This window comes from Malaya genurostris, chromosome 1, assembly GCF_030247185.1.
Source record: "Malaya genurostris strain Urasoe2022 chromosome 1, Malgen_1.1, whole genome shotgun sequence".
NCBI classification, from domain to species: Eukaryota; Metazoa; Arthropoda; class Insecta; order Diptera; family Culicidae; genus Malaya; species Malaya genurostris.
The window spans coordinates 77,034,367-77,052,531 of record NC_080570.1 but is presented as its reverse complement, the minus strand read 5'-3'; the positions used below and the strand labels follow the sequence as shown (position 1 = coordinate 77,052,531).

The 18,165-nt window shown below is 38.8% G+C and overlaps 1 protein-coding gene across 5 annotated transcripts in view; it reads left to right on the top strand.

Moving 5' to 3' along the window:
* Window positions 1-18,165, top strand: part of LOC131440512 (uncharacterized) — a 134,370-nt gene that overhangs the window by 86,932 nt on the left and 29,273 nt on the right. Inside the window, exon 1 of one of the 5 annotated variants that reach the window (XM_058611854.1) lies at window positions 13,120-13,150. The exons of the other annotated variants lie outside the window; for them this stretch is intronic. Coding sequence (XP_058467837.1) covers window positions 13,135-13,150 — 16 coding nt within the window. The 5' untranslated portion in view covers window positions 13,120-13,134. Of the gene's footprint in view, window positions 1-13,119; window positions 13,151-18,165 lie in introns of those variants that run through there. 5 annotated transcript variants of the gene reach the window in all.

Genomic DNA, 18,165 nt, shown 5'->3' with positions numbered 1-18,165 from the left:
GAGTTAATCTAGTCGGCAAGCGGCAAGTTTTGGCACTGACCGTGGACAAGGTTGTCGTGCTGCGCGTGGGAAGTAGCTATCGAGTTATACAGACCAAGTTCAACCATACGAGAATACAACCGTGCCGAGCCCTATTCATGACAAACACGCGCACTCCGCACCCCGCGCCATTTTTATTAGCGCTCTTGGGTGCGATTTTTGAGCGCACTGTCGCATATCAACATTCGTCTGCATTCACGACCCAGAATTGAACGCAAATGGAGAATAAATTATATTCGTAATAACTCAGTCAGAAACAGACGCTTTGCGGGTTGGGAAGAAGAAATACCAGCAAACATCTTCCGCAAACGGAATCAAATTTACAATCAACATGGAAAGCCAGTGATGCCAATATAATGTTACAAAATTGTCAGAAATAGTCGTGATTTTCGTGAGGCAAAACGCTACTCAAGTTGCCAGAAAGTTAAACAATTAAGAAAAATTCAGTCGAATAGAAGCTGTCGGAACATTTTAACTCTTGATGAATTTTATGTTCAAAACCTCCGTATAGAGTAATTAAAAGGCGGGTGAGTAATGTCAGAGACATAACTGGATGTCGTGAATACGAAAACAACTGACATGTTCCTTAACACTTATCAACTAGTTGATCAATTGTATGAATTATGCAAGCATTACCATTTTTCACTTTTTTCGCAAAAACAAAGAAGGCTTCACTTGATCTCGATTACTGTGAATTTCACACAGCGAAAAGTGCACAAATCTTTTCATACTGTTCTAGATTTGCACTGAACTGAGGATATTTACCTTCGATTTGCGAAGAAGAAATCCTAATAGTTCTTTAGAAAACTTTTAGAGCCGTTATAGAACGGCTGATTTTGTGTGATGCTTCCCACAGTTGTCTTCTTTTCGTTGTTTTTTTCACCAATGCAAACGACTAGCAGCTGTGACGTAAACGCTCTTGTCGGAAGCAGAACTAGCTTTGCAAACGACACACAATACATCTGCTCGCAGTGGCGATAGAATCCAAACTGATCCAATTTTTGTTAAGAGGTTTCTTTCTGCGTGATTTCGTTTGCAGCTTTTTCACTGATGAGCGGTCCTAACGGCTATAAAAATAGTAGCATATAGAATTTTAATGTCGATTATTTCCTTTCGGATTCGCATTTCATTGAAAGAAACTAACAGGATGCTGTACGGGATTCATTCCTGCCTTTCAGAAGGATAAAATTGTGGAACTCACAACGATATTAAGCACTGTTCGGAACATTTTTCTCGAACGATTTGTTGTACAGCAGCAGATATTTTGTTCTCTTCCTCAGAACGCGTTCTAATTGGCTGGTGTTGACATGGGCCAAATGAGACTGGTTTTTCAATAGTGTACTTTTGAAATACTTCATTACTGTTGAAGTTGAAAAAATTCGATTCTATTGGTAGTTAGATTATATAAATCCTTTCACAGATCACTGAGCTATGAGCTTTCAAAATACGAGAAAGGCAAACGCGCCTTATGAATTATCCTCTTTGATACTCGTTCATACCAAACATTTCAGAAAAGTTTAGTTTTGTATTATTTGAGATTATGTCACACAACTGAAAATTTTATCATAAAATTGTGATCATATTTCCGATGGCATGTAGCAAAAATTATGTTGATTCGTTAGATACAACAAGAGATATTCACGATCAAAAACTTATCACACTCCCAGAGGGTACATTTTGAAAAGGCGCCCCATAGTAAAGTAAGTTGTATTTACGACAAAATAATTTTCTCTTACCAACGTCGTGTGCAACATTGTTCAAATATTGCAAATATATTTCATTCAATAACACTTTCGCGACGAAATTTACTGTTGTTTGTTTCAAACGAAACTATTTTGCCCTGCTGAATATTGAGCCGTTTCTTTTAAATAGGGTAACAAATGTATTTTGGCCCACTTTAGGATTGATTTTATTTTGGCCCACTTTGAATAAATATCCACCAAATGTTAATATAGAGATAAATATCATTTCCATCAGAATAGAGAAATACTTCAAAATAGTGGGTCGTTCTCCGCAGTATGAAAAATTACTCACCTGGGTTTAACATGTTTCACCGGCCCTGATTGGAAGTTTATTTCAGTCAAAATAGATAATAATTGACAGTATCCTCAGTAACCATTAAAAATGCTGCTGATCAATCCGACAAGCCACTAAAGATTTCATAGACGGCAATCGCATAAATCCTCTGAAACCGTCTTCGCTGATTGTTTCTACTTTATTTCACTAGTGTAAATGCCATCACTTGGTTTCATTTATAAAACTTCCGAACATCAAACTGCAAATGCGATATCATTACCATGACCTGCATGATTTCAGAATAAATTTACATTTGATTATTCTGTTTATTTTTATCTTTTGCTCCAGCTTGTATCTGAATTCACAAAGTTTTCGCTTGAATGAATAAAACCCTATTTTAGCATTGAAATCATTATTCTTTCGTTTTGAGAAAACATACACTTTTTTGTGAAAAATAAATTCACAAGCACCAACATCTGCACGTGACATGAAAAGGCAATCAGGCCGAGGTACGTCCTCATAAAAAAAATACTTCAGCATCTCCGAGCTATATTAACTTGGGCGCAGACTAAACTGAAGTGAGTCTTGCTCAATTAATTGTTCTATAGAAATACGAATTGCACTCTATCTGCTATCCCTTTCACTTACTAACTGTCTCCCAAACATATATACCAAGAATAAAAATGTTATAAAGATTTCAAAAAATAATAATTCAAGAAACAGAAATGTTCTTGTTAAAAAGTTTGCACGGTTTTGAATTTCCGCAGAATAATAATGGTGCCACTATCTGAATTTAGTCAATGGATTAAATATCTTTGAAAGTCTACGAGGGGGACAGGGGAATAAAAGTATCAAATTTTCGTCTACGTAGTTCATGAACGGTCTCAAAATAATAATGATGATTCAAAAGAAAACGAATGGCAACACTGTCCATCGAATTTAAATCGACTGAAGATCAATGAGAACCCGCGAAGCGTATAGTTTTATGTGCACACGTGTTATTATTCAAATTGTTTTTCTTAACGCGCAACTCACCCGAATAGTGAATATTATTCGACAATTATTTTAATTACAGACTCATTCTGTACACTAGATTCCAGAAACGGATCATTAAAACGTGCAAATTATTAAACGCTTTTCAACGCACTTATTTAAAAGGTTGAAGGTTAATGTAATTTTCATAGCAATCCTGCAGCCAGGAACAATGACATAAAATAATTTATGCAGCGGTGTTTCTGATTGATCAGTCAAGCTTTTGTGAACAACATTTTATTTCTATGATTTATTTGTAATAAAGATTCAAGATAACCGTTGAAAACTAATTACATTTTGGGGTTGTTAAAAAATATTGAAATAAAGATTTGCTTGAGAAAATCATACTTAATCAACATTAATTTTACTATCTTATACAAGACTATTCTTACACTATCATACAGCACTAGCATTATAGGGACCGCCCATGTGGTGCTATGTTATTTTGAACCATTTGTTTGGGAATTACGCGTTGTTTCTCATTGTGCAAGTTGCATTGATCCCTGCATGCTGATTAACACCAACGTCGGCCACGTCCAATTGCAGGTCTACTTTGGAAAGTAAGAAATTTATGTTCCTATTAGGAACAGAGGAATCCTATGCATTCCCTCAAGCATCACAGGGAGGGGTAGCTTGTTGGTAAATTGGTTGGTAAAAATGAAAATGTTGGTGAAACTGAAAGTGAAAGAAAGATGGCGCAAGTGTGACACATGATATGATGGGTAGTGTTCAGTCCAAGAGGGGCCTGCTGAACTGCTTAGTGCAAACTGAAACGATTCAACTAAGTAGACGTAAAGTTAATGCTACTACACTTTTTTATTTTCCACCGAAGTGCCATGTCTTTACTGCCGTATCGAAAGAAAACGTCATTTTCGGCTAATACTGGTATGGTGATTTAGGAGTTAGCTTTAACTTAATTTGAACTGCTCGGCACTGACGAGTCTAAGACGAAACTCTAAAAAAGCCTTAAGCACAAACTTCTCATACTTCTCATAACTAGCAATTGAGAGTTATTCAATAACATCTAAATAACTCTCAATTGCTAGTTTGCTATAAATGAAATAGAATAATAAACGAGTATTTTAACGATTATTTTGTTTGGATTGATTTGTCGTGACTTTTAACGTTGGTTTAAACTATTACAAAGTAGGGATTTCAAGGAAAATCCGTATTGCAAGGATTGTTGAACGAAAACAATATCCAAACGAAAAAACAAATGGCGCAGAAGTTATATGTTAGTCGCCAACCTAATTCTGATCGTCTATTCTGCATAGGAAAGGTAGGAAAATGGGTTCCTCGTGAGCTGAATGACAGACAGCGAAACTCGTTGAGCGTCATTTTTTTTTCACGGTATGAAACAACGAGTTTTTTGCTCCAAATCGTTACAAAAGATGGTGTCGTTCCTAGCTAACCATCAACTGCACAACTTAATCGCTGCGGAAAGAAAAGGAAAGAAAACAATACTGTGGTGAGATAAAAAATGTGTCTTGGACAATAATTCTCTCAAGCCAAATAGTATAGTAAATACTAATCGCTACTGACAGCAAATGATGAAGTCAAGCATTAGTCGAAAAACGACTAGCCTTAAAAACGTCAAATTGAAGCCCTATAATAACACATGGATCAATAAGTCCCGAGACTAACAATGGAAACAACATTTTTTTGTAAAATAAAAAAGCGATAAACTGCTTTCTGAATCATCGACTTGTGCTGTTTTTGTTCCATCGAAAGCAATCGCGGCACCCACTTGGAAAAAACCTTTTTCATGCTAAATTTTTCATGAAGGATAGTAAATACACTTCCATATGATATTTGTGTCATCTCAGCAATCTCACGTAGCTTCACTTTACGATCTTTCATTATAATTTTTGTCACTTCACTCACATTTTCCGGTGTAACGGCTTGCACAGGTCTACCCGAGCGTTCCGCGTCATTTGTGTCGGTACGACCACGTTTAAACTCGGCGAATCACCGACAAATCGTTGCTTTTGATGGACAAGAGTCCGGATAACATTTTTCAATCCATTGTTTCTCTTGCACGGTGTTTTTACCCATTAAAAAACAATGTTTTTTGTTGGATTTCAAAGGCAACTGTTTTGAATCAAATATATTGGACCTATTACTTATAATCAACTTGTATTTTTATTCAAAAAATTTAGCAAAATTTACTGACACACGTAGTATGAAACAAATTAAAGTGGTTAACAAGTGGTTTGGTAAACTCTAAAAATTATTTATTGTTTTTTTTTTCTTTTTTCTATATTTCAATATACCATAAAATGTATATTCTGTTCCAAATTTGAAACTGAATTTATTCTTCGGTTCACGTTGGTTTTCAGGATATTATTCTACCAACGACAAACATAAATACGTAATAATACATAAGAATAAAACACATTTCGTAAGTAACGGAATTTCCGACTAAAATCAATTTTCAAAAGATAAAGGTCGCTCATGATTTGTATAATTCGGGAGCGGGTCATATCGCCGAAAGCCATTTCGCCGAAAGTCGTTTCGCCGAATGCCATTTCGTCGAAAGTCGTTTCGCCGAATAGGTCATTTCGCCGAAAGTCGTTTCGCCGAAAGGGTCATCTCGCCGAAAGTGTCATTTCGCTGTAAGGGTCATATCTCCTGCATGTTATGTCTCCTGCATAACTGATGTGGCGCAGCCACATAACCGAAGCCAAGATGGCTCGGCGGCACAAAAACGCCAGCTGAGTCGACCGCCGACCCGCCGTCGGAAGCGGCGGCCTCTTGCATACAAACCTGTAACCGCCTCGTTTGCCCGGTCTACTCAAAGCTAGGTTTCTTTACTTTAGTTAGGTCCGAACGAGCGGTAGCGAGGTCGGACAGCACATGAACCAAAACGATGTGGCGTAGTCGCATTAGTATTTTTTTCATTTTCACTTAATAAACGGAAAATACCTAGTAGATACACCTATGCAATTGCTTTGATGCTTCAATCAGGAATCAGGAATCAGAACAAATTGGCTCAAATGGCACGTTCCCCTTGATATTTGGAGATTTGTGCCTTGCCATCAATTTGTTTTTAGCATCATTTTCCCGATATATAAGAGGGAAGGATTGAAAGGAAATGGTAAGGGTTGGACTAGGAGGATGGGAAAAATTGACGACACAAAAACACATAAAAGCAGAAGTAAATTCTGCACCCCTAAGGGATGCCGAACAATCTGCTGAGGATCACATTTAGTGGAAGCAGAAGTAAATTCTGAACCTCTACGAGGTCCCGAACAGTCCGCTGTTAATAAAACCTCCAACCCCCGAGAGGATTTGAAGATCTTACAAAAGCGACACCATTCTGCACTCCCGGAAGAATGCAGAACGATTCGCAGTATGTACGAGCAGAAGTAAATTCGGCACCCCCTAAAAGATGCCAAACAATCTGCTAAACCCTATTTAAGGTAAATACAGAAGGGATTCATTCACTCCAGGAAGAACGATGAACCCTTCTGACTATAGCTCCTTACCACATTGGGTAAGAAACGAGAGAATATCCTTCAATTTTAGCTCCGCATACACAGACTCAACCATGTATGGAGAACCAAAAACCCGGATACGTAGCTGCGTCAATGCGGGACAGTTACATATCAGATGATATGAAGTACCATAATCGCATTCACACAAATCACACGAATAATACTCAGCACGTTGAATAGTAGCCATGTGATAATTGAGTTTGCAATGTCCAGTCAGAGCTCTGACCAGAATACTGCAATGATGCTTGGAGAAATGCCGTAGACACTTTGACATTTTCAGATTTAAATCTGGTAGAAATGCTTTTGTCTGAGCGCAAGTTTGCAAGCTGCGCCAGTAGCTGGCATGTTTGGATACAGCCCAAGAACGAATCTTGTGCTTTATCCAACTAGTTGAAAGTGGTAAAGCTGGTTCAGGACCAACGAAATCATTCGTTGCACCAGCTCTAGCCAACTCATCAGCCCATTCATTTCCAGTAATACCAGAATGGCCGGGTACCCATAAGAAGTAAACAGCATTTGAAATGCTGAGGTCTTCAATTTGAGTTCGACATGCGATCACTAGATTCGACCGTGAGTCATTCGAACTGAGTGCTTTTAAGGCTGCCTGACTGTCGGAACAAAAATAAATTCGCTTACCACAGATCCTCTGCTGAAGTGCCGATTGTACTCCACACAGAATCGCGTAGATTTCTGCTTGAAACACAGTACAGTATCTACCAAGTGAATGAGACTGCTCCAGACTCATTTCACGACAGTAGACATCAGCACCAGCACGACCATTCAACAGAGAACCGTCCGTATAACAAACTATGTGTTCATCAAGTTGTCGTTCCAGACAACCAGACAACCATTCCTCACGAAAAGGATAGCTCACATTGAATGTTTTGAAAGGAAAACTGCATGTGAGAGTTAGGTCACTAGGAGCGAGTAAATACTCATCCCACGTAACCATTTGAGACCACAAGCGAGTGTGGCTGGTAGCATAATCTAATGGGTTACTGTTCCAAAGCCCTGTAACCTTAAGACGATATGCACAAGATAATGCTTCTTGTTTTAGGAACACATGTAGTGGTTTAATGCACAGTAGCGCCTCTAGAGCAGCAGTAGGAGTTGTCGTGAATGCTCCTGTCATCGCCATTAGGACCATCCTTTGGAGATGATTTAGCTTTGACTGAACTGTCGCGACTTCTCCTTTCTGCCACCATACAAGACATCCATATGCTAAAATAGGTCTAACAATAGTTGTGTAGATCCAATGAATATATCTGGGTTTGAGTCCCCATGATTTTCCAAAAGCTCGTCTACATTGGCCGAAAGCCATGCAAGCTCTTTTAATTCTGAAGTCAATGTGAGCAGACCAATTCAGTTTTGAGTCAAGAATAACCCCGACGTATTTAACTTGTTCGACCACAGTGACCTCTGAACCAAAGAACTGCAACGGACGAGCTCCTGTGATTATCCTACGATGAGTGAAAAGCACCATTGATGTTTTGCCCGGATTTACAGATAATCCAACCTGACAACACCATTGTTCAACAGATCGCAGGGCTTGCTGCATTAAATCAAAGAGAGTGTTAATGCTTATACCGGTCATCAATATATGATAATCGTCGGCAAAACCATAAGTCGAAAATCCAAGGTTATTAAGTTTCCTTAACAAACCATCAGCGACAAGGTTCCATAAAAGTGGGGATAGTACACCACCTTGAGGACACCCACAGACACTTCTAATCTCTGCTTGCCGAAGCGATGAACAAAGAAGTCGATTGCTAAGCATTGCGTGTATCCAATTTGTGATACTTGAAGGTATGCCATGACCACGGGCTGCTTCCAGAATTGAATTGAAAGACACGTTATCAAAGGCACCTTCAATATCTAGGAAAACTCCCAAGCAAGATTGCTTTTGTGAGAAAGCTTTTTCAATGTTGTACACAACATCATGTAACAGGGTTGTAGCGGACTTTCCACGCTGGTAAGCATGTTGCATTCCATGTAGCGGATGCAGGCCCAAACTAACATTTCTGATATAGTGATCGACTATGCGTTCCACTGTTTTAAGAAGAAATGAGCTTAGACTGATAGGCCTGAAACTCTTCGCTTCCTCATAAGTGTCGCGACCGCCTTTGGGAATAAATTTGACAATTATTTCCTGCCAGGCTCTTGGAATATATCCTGTCGCAAGACTAAAAGTAAGTATTTTCTTCAAAACATGTTTGAAATGTTCATACCCTTTCTGCAGTAACACTGGGAAAACTCCATCCTTTCCAGGAGACTTGTACGGAGCAAAACTCTCAACTGCCCATTTGACCGATTCAATCGTCACAACGCTTCGAGCCAGGGCCCAAGAATCGTAACTACCTGAAAAAGTCTCGGGAAGAGCTGTCGGTGATGGATCCATACATCCTGGAAAGTGAGTGTTAAAAAGATAGTGAAGTACATCACCTTCATCAGACAAGTGTTCACCATCTGAAGTTCTTAAGAAACTGACATTAAAGTCCTTAGACTTCGAAAGTAACTTATTTAATCTGCTAGCCTCGTTGAGACTAGAGACATTTGTGCAGAGGCTTTTCCAACCACTTCGCTCAGACGATCGAAGAGCATTTTTGTAAGCCCTTCGAGCCAACACGAATGCCTCCGACCCCCGACCACCGTCGCGGTTCCAAGCTCTTCTGCATAGTTTCCTTAGTCTAGCAAGTTCAGCATTCCACCAAGGAGTTCCTCTAGTAGCTCGCACAATCCGAAGTGGACAAGCCTCTTCATATGCTGCAACTATGAGTGAGTTTGTCTCGTCGACAACATTTTCCAAATCAATTGGGGTTTCAATTGTTGGTTGGTACCCGTAAAATCTAGTCGCCAAGCCCTCTTCATAGAGGTCCCAGTTTGTAGATTTGGGATTACGATATGTGATAATATCAAATTTAACGTTTGAATGATCAAAGAATATGTACTCATGATCAGACAACGAAGGTTCGAGCTCATCGGAGACGAGCCAATTCACCAACTCATGCGCAATTCTATCAGAGCAGAGAGTTACGTCCAAAACCTCCTCTCTGCCAGATCTCGCAAAAGTTGGACGGTTTCCTGCATTGACTATGTGCAGGTTTGTACTGCTCACAAATTCCATCATATCAGAGCCTCTCGAATTTATATTTGTGCTGCCCCAAATGATATGGTGAGCATTTATGTCACTGCCGATTACAAGCGGTAAATCACTTTTGCAGCAGTATGATACAACCTTTTTGAAGTCATCGCTTGGCGAAGGTTGGTTATGCGGCAAATATGCCGAACAATAGACATATGCTCTATGCCATCAGTAGTCATACCAACTGTGACAGCACAAATATCCCGAGTTGTGAGCTCCGATATGAGAGAGACATCGAGAGCACTATTTGCAAGTATGCATGCTCGAGGCATTTCACGTGGATTAGTCATTCCGGTCTTGTTAAAGGCAACAAAGACTGGGTTTAACAATTTTCCAACGTAGAAGTTTCCCTTTTGGAAATATGGTTCTTGAACCAAAGCTAAAGAAGCTTTACCTTCTTGCAGAAGTCTGGATAGATTCATAGTTGCTGTACGTTTATGCTGGAGATTGATTTGTGCTACTCTAACCATTATCAATTAAAGTAACGAACACTCCACCTCCAGCACTTACCGTACAACAACTACAAGAAACCAAATATATTGGCTTATAATCGCCTATAGCGAACCATGTAAGGATTTTTTTAAATGTTTTAATCATTTAAATCCCACGAGTTGCGAAGAAAGAAGTCGTCCACTGTGCCAGAGCTTCGCTTAACACAGTAAGGGAAAATCCCAAGTTATTCCGTTCACGACTGCATTGTTTAACCTCCTGCAGCCATTCAGCCATCGGCACGGAAATACACCTTGACTTAGGAGTTCCTATTTTTGTGGCCTTTTACGACATGGAACAGGAAACCAGTGGATCAATTCTTGGTAAAAAATAATTCCGCCGGATGCCACACGGCTTACCTGTTTGGTGGACTTATACCACCGGTACAGGTGGACCGTAGCGTTATTCTTAGCCAGTTGGGAAACCGCTACCGACACTACACGGCTATCTAGGCTGCTCAGAGAGGGAAATTGACATTGACGGTCAACTTCCATGGATGGCCGAGCAGCCGAGTAAAGTCGTTTCGCCGAATGCCATTTCGTCGAAAGTCGTTTCGCCGAATAGGTCATTTCGCCGAAAGTCGTTTCGCCGAAAGGGTCATCTCGCCGAAAGTGTCATTTCGCTGTAAGGGTCATATCTCCTGCATGTTATGTCTCCTGCATAACTGATGTGGCGCAGCCACATAACCGAAGCCAAGATGGCTCGGCGGCACAAAAACGCCAGCTGAGTCGACCGCCGACCCGCCGTCGGAAGCGGCGGCCTCTTGCATACAAACCTGTAACCGCCTCGTTTGCCCGGTCTACTCAAAGCTAGGTTTCTTTACTTTAGTTAGGTCCGAACGAGCGGTAGCGGTAGCACATGAACCAAAACGATGTGGCGTAGTCGCATTAGTATTTTTTTCATTTTCACTTAATAAACGGAAAATACCTAGTAGATACACCTATGCAATTGCTTTGATGCTTACTAGCTAATAGTCAACAAGTTTTCTTGGGAACTACTTTTTGAGGTTCATGAATCAATCTTTATTCAAGAGTACAACAATCAATCATTATTCAAGAAGTACAATGGTAGGTTAACAAAACGGGCGTTAACGCTATCATCTTTCGTTTGTCTTTAATTTAAATCAATTCCAATTACGATTTCTGGATTCGGCGAAATGACCCTTTCGGCGAAATGGCTTTCGGCGAAATGGCATTCGGCGAAGTGACCCATTCGGCGAAATGTCATTCGGCGAAATAACCCTTTCGGCGAAATGACTTTCGGCGAAACGGCTTTCGGCTAAATGGCTTTCAGCGAAATGACCCTGATCCGTATAATTCTGATCGTATAATCATACCCGTAGAATATTTCTACAAACTACAAACCGTTTCAACAAACTGAATGAGTATTTCGTCCAATATTTTGTTCAACAAATACCCTACAAAATCTAATCTTTACGTTTCGTCGGTTATGTGCCCTGAAACATGTATGAAAATCTAACCGCTTTCTCAGTGGGCTATTTAGTGAGTTCCTGTGAGCTTTAAAAATAAAATTGAAATTTTATTCACAACCCTAGAGCGTCGAGACAGCGGAATGTGTACTTTTGGAATGTGCTGGAGACCAGAAGTAAGAAAGTTTCAACTGTTATCATCTTTATCAAAACGTACTTTCTTTTTTTTCAAACTTTTGTTAAGCCCTTTCAATACTAAAGACCCATGAAATCTCACATCTTATGCGTTGTCAAAATGGATTTTAAAAATCATTACTCTAGTTTAGATTTTAACATCCGTCAAAATAAATTTACTGATAAAAATAACTTGATATAAATATAAGCAGAAAAACCAACTATTCAATAAGTGAAAGCATTACCTAACGGACAGCTAAATGAAGACCGAACGAGAAAAAATAACTGACAGAGAATTAGAAATTGATGCAATTTTATATCAGACTGTCAAAACACTTCACCACCGAACACTCTCCACTTCAGCTAGGCGAGAGACTGGAAAACCTAGTTACGTGGAAACTATCAGATCTGCAATTATATTTAAATAGTGCAATATGCGTTTTAAAAAACTACTTACTTATCATAGAATCATAAACTGACTACAATATTAAAACTTTTGGACATTTCAGGAAATATTTTTGTTTACTGCCATTACTCTACATGAGTTTCGGATATTTCGTAATAACGGGCAGATAAGTCTCGGGTTGACATAGAACTTAATATATGATATTATTATCCCATTACAACTCATAACGAGCAATGAGATACAAATGTTCATCAATTTGAAAATGTTTTTCTTGAGTTGAATTTCATTGGAAAAAATTTCTTGATGCGCACAACAAAGCGTCTTACAATTGATTGTTATATTTCGAACACAATGTTGAGAAAAATTTTCTCCATATGCTAATGAAACCACTGGAAACTACCACCAGATCTCCGAGAAAAACAATATGGTATCCACCTATTTCGTTCAAGCTATCATAAAACTTAAAAAACATCTGTAGTATATAATTTATTTCATACTGGAATACACGATTATTTCGACCGATTCTTCAAAAACAGTACACACGGTAATGCGATGACGGAACAAGATTATTGTCCACTATGTAAATAATATCTCATATATTTTTGTTGATAGATGCATCAGTAGAAATTACGATCACTGCAAGTTAGCATGGTTTTAGTAGATTACATCAATGTGGTTCAATTTATCTCGCTGGTCGGATAATTGCTACATTTCTATTTCTTTTCAGTTTCAGGTAAACTAGTCAACATTTTCGTACAATAGTTGGTAAGATCTAGCAAATTTACAAACTCTTCTCATCCAAACACTCGTACTCACATTCTCTTCCATTTCGTACAATCGACGAAACACACATATTGCTTGTAACATTGTTTCAATTTCAGCAGGTACTGTGGCAGTATCGCTTTTGGAAATGATAAAGAACACATGTTGGTATTTCAATTAAAATTGAATACATATTTACGTATCCCGAATTTCACTCCAAATTGGTTCCAATAAATACCCGAATTGATTTTCCCCAAGTTTGAACCCAATTGTACATTCTAATTATCTTACAACAGGTCTGCAAAAATGCATGGTAGAAGAAGTCAATTCGATTTCTTAATGATAAATTTTAGTTAATGAATCAATATTTTCCATTTATCGAACATTATCTTCTCCATAGCTAGACTCCAATGACTAGGGAATGGTAATATTATCAGCAATGAGTTCAGATTCAAACAAAACACCAAAAGTTGAAAAAAATCCATGCGTTTTCCGAACTGATACCCTTCCTTGTACATATAATTGAGCGTCGTATGTATATGAAAATTGTGCATTGAATTATTAAGATATAATTGTTTAGGGGGTTTGGTACCACATGGGTGGTATCGGATCCATGCTAAGTGTACATAACTAATAACTATTTTTACTTTTTACGTTTCGCCTTCGGCTTATCAGCACGTCCGCAATTTATGCTGAACTGCTAACGTCACCTAACGGTTAAACATTAACCGCGCATTTATACATTCGATGGGAGAGCATGATTTATTTTGTATGGTATGTTTCAAAAACTGGATTAAAATTCAGCTAGTTTGACTACTTACAAGCCAGTTGTCGTATGTTCGAGCCCCATACGAAGCATCACCTGGAAGGATTCTTAGTGTCAGTAGGATCCATAGTACTAGCCATGCAATGATTCTGTACACTAAGAATCGGCTGCGAAGTCTGTTGAAACAGAAAGGCCAAATTCCATGTAATGCCAGGACTTTGCTTAGTTTGACTATTGCTATACATTGTTGAAAAAAGCCAAAAAGTATAATAACATTGTTGATGCGAATCAATAAATACGGTCAGTTCGTTAGTGCATTACAGTGTGCAGCAATGATTTCTGATGGGTAACGTTGGTGCGTATGTCATGATCATAAACATTATGTTCAATCAACCCAAGCCACGTTTGCAATCATATAGGACAATGACTTTCGCATGGTAATAAGTTCTTCCCAGCACAATGGCTGTTTCATGGTTATATTCACGTTTCGTGCGAATCTACACTGAATAGATTGAATCAAATCTCATTGCGTAACATAGTTTGACGACATTTCACAATTACTAACGACAAACGGTATATTGCCTCAGAGCCAAAGCAATCCCTAAATTGAAGATTAAAATATAAAGTACAATGGATTTGTATTGACGAATTAATCCGAGTTGACGGGTCTATGCACTAGTTTAACTCCTTTTTTCTCGCTCATTTTGTTCATTATTGAATTTAAGGAGCAGGGTGTATGAATACATACATTGAGGAATGTTAGGACACACCTTTTGCCTTCTCATATAGAAAGGCTTTGCAATCACTGTGAAAACCGACTTTTGCTCGGGAGGCCGAGTGTCGTATACCATTCGACTCAGTTCGTCGAGATCACAAAATGTGTGTGTATATGTGTATGTATGTATGTTTATGTGTAAGTGACTGTCAGTGTAATGTCACTCGATTTTCTCAGAGCTGACTGAGTGAAGCATTACTTTTCTCAGAGATGGCGTGACTTATTTTCACAAACTTATACCGTTTTCGTTTGTTGATCAGAGCTGCCCGAAAGCTGATCCAGAGTCGCCCAAACAACGTTTGATATGCTTGTTTTAAATAAAAGCTCCAAAACCCTTCTTAATCCACTTAGTGGTGTGATAATGCCTTTCTCTTGTTTCATAACAGTCTCATGAAAATATATTTCATACTTTTATTAAATAATTTCGGATCCTAATTTTGACACCAATTGATTCAGATTAATTGAGAATGAAATAAAAATTTTTCTAAGTCCCAGAAAGTTGATTTTTTCAAAAAAAAAATTTTTTTGAGGTGACTCTAAATTTCGATGTTTCATGCAGTTTTAAGAGTTTCGGCATCAAAAAAAATTTTTCGATTTTGGAAATTTCATGTACTCCCCCCTATGGTGCTTTTTCAAGATCGAAAATTGTCAAACCTTTACCACCGGGCAGCACCCCTTACGCATGTCCGATTTAGCTCAAATTTCGCATGAAGGCTTTTTTCGAGGTGCTTAAACTTTTGAGCACTAGAGCTTAACGAAAATAGAGGTGATCCCAAAATTTTGGCACCCTTATATATATAAGAGCGGTAAAAATCAACGTGTTTTGTCGGTTACGTCACTTATACCATCATATATCTGGAACCAAAAGTCACAAGCATTTGATCTTCGAACTTGATCAACGGCCCGACAGTAGCTTTCAAACGAGCCCAAGTTTGTTAAAATCCGATCAGCCATCTCTGAGAAAATTGAGCGCGTTCAAATACAACGCTTTTTGTCGGTTACGTCACTTATACAATCATATCTACGGAACCAAAAATCACAGCCATTTGATCTTCGAACTTGATCCATAGCCCGACAGTAGCTTTCAAACCAGCCCAAGTTTGATAAAATCGGTTCAGTCATCTCTGAGAAAATTCAAGTTTGAAAATAATATCAAGACAGAATTTTCTAGTGATATTTTTCGAAAATATAAGTAATATGAGAAAGGAACCATTACACCACTAGGTGGATTAAATAATATTTTTAAAATTGAGTTCTCATGTAAATTGTAATATATTGAGTTGTGACAACTATTTTTTTAATAATGTTTAAATCATACTTTCAAACGATGTTATAATTTCACATATTTCCACATATTCGGGATATTGATACTCAATTACGCTGTATTTTCTAATCAAATTTATCCAAAAACTATTCAGTAAACATCAAAGTATGCAGCTTTCGGGAAAAATATGTAATTTGGTATTCAAAATATATGTGTTCTATTTATAGATTCTAAATAATCGTTGAATAAAGTTAAGATGCAAAAACTTGATTCTGGGGGTCTCGAACAAACAATGCTTTATATCTCGACACCAATGCATTTTTAAGAGTTCATGGCTCTTGAGGGAATGTATTCGGAAGCAATGCAAAGGTCCTTGCCTTTGATTGTAACATGACATGCGACAACTTCAATACCTGGTATCGATGGGAGGTTAATGCGATAGAAACAATTGCACTTTTTGATCCCCAAAAGTACTCCTCCATAGGGATCATCTCGATCCAAACGAATAATGTTAAAATCGTGGAAGTTTAAGGGTATTTCAGAAGTTAGCCAAGTTTCGCACAATGCAAATGCTTCACATTTCAGATTATTTACTAGAAATTTGAAAGGATCTATTTTTGGGATGATACTTCTACAATTCCACTGTATAACAGTGATTGTATCCGTGACCTCGGTGGGTGACTTAGCCATCGAAGGATACGATCGCTGAAAGAAGGGGCCATTTTGCAGTCAACTACTTCAAGAATGTTTTAACTGTAGGAATAAAAGCCATTATCAGGCTTTTAAGAGGTTCAGAAATATTGAAAGTAGACATGATCCAGTCCACAATATCAGAGAATTTAATGAACCAGTATCTGGTAAATTCTCTGACTGATCTTTAGGGACTTTCGGGGGTTTTTAATTCCCAGGTAGTGATGGAAATTCTTGCTCGGAATTTAATTTTCCAATGCCTGGAGCTTTTTTCTGTGGTTTTTTGCCATCACTACCAGTTGTTGTAATTTTTCGAGACCCATCAGAGGACATCTTCGAACCCTTACTAGGGAGCTTTTGAGAAGATTTATTTCTTCTCTTTTTGATTGATGAACTATGAGGGACAGCCGAAGATGTACCTTCGAGGGGGTCATCATATTCGCTCTCGTCAGTTGACAAGTAAGCGTAAGGATTTTCGGTAGGTGGCGTAGCACATTTCAACATTTCCGCAAATGAGCGTTTAGAATGTTGCTTGAGTGAACGCTTCATTTTATCCTTACGCAATTTGTACACGGGACAATCAGAGAGGTCATGCGGCCCCTCCTTACAGTAGAGACACTTTTCATTGTCTCCTCTGCAGGAGTTATCCGCATGACTTCCTCCACACTTTATACACCGGGATTTATTGCAACAATGGGATGCTGTATGTCCCAATTGTTTGCAATTGGAGCTGTTCATGACCCGCGGCACAAAAAGGCGAACAGGTAAACGAACTCGGTCCAGGAGGACGTAATTAGGCAAAGCCGAGCCAGCGAAAGTCACCCGATACGAGTCCGATGGGATATAGGACTTAGTCCCATCCTCAGCGGTCGATACTGAACGCAATTGCTTGCAGTCCAGTATCTTAACGTTCTTGAGTAGGGGGTTTTTAAAACCGCCTGCCCCATGCTTAAGAACGTCCTCGCAAGTCAGACTCGGATCGGTGATCACGCCGTCTATCTCGACTTCGCTAGCTGGCACGTATATGCGATACTCCCGCGTGAAATGCTCACTTTGAACGATCTCATTAGCCTGTTTTGCACTGGCTAACAAGACCCTAAGCTTGTCCGGGCGTACTTTTTCAATTTTTTGTACAGTATTGTATCGCGAGGTCAGGTTCAATTTTTTACCATTGGCTTTGGTCCGGATGTAAACCGCATACGGTCCGGTCGGGAGTGCAAGCCCATCGGGATAGCTTCTAATGAACGATTTAGAAGCATCCATCTGATCATCAAGGGGAAGCTCAGGCAATTTTATATCGTCTGTCATGTCACGGACTTGTGTCCGTGCGGTCAGATTCGGGGTGCGAGTGGTATTAAACAACAGAGAAAATAAAGTTTTACTTAGCTTAAGCTCCAAAACGGTGAACAGCTGCCAAGACGCGGTCCGAGGCAATCGGTAAATATTCCTTCCAGTAGAGTGCAAAAAAAATCTCTGGAAAATGCACTTTTTTTCAGTCTCTCACTACACTGTCCAATGAAACGTTTCTCTTTTTATCACTATATATATATATATATATATATATATTTATCACTGTTTCTAATGTATATGTAAACGATATATGCGCAACGCCCAGCTGGCGCTGGCTAACGGTACCACACGCAGTGCTGCTTTACACAAGCCTTGAGAACGGATTAATAAGAAC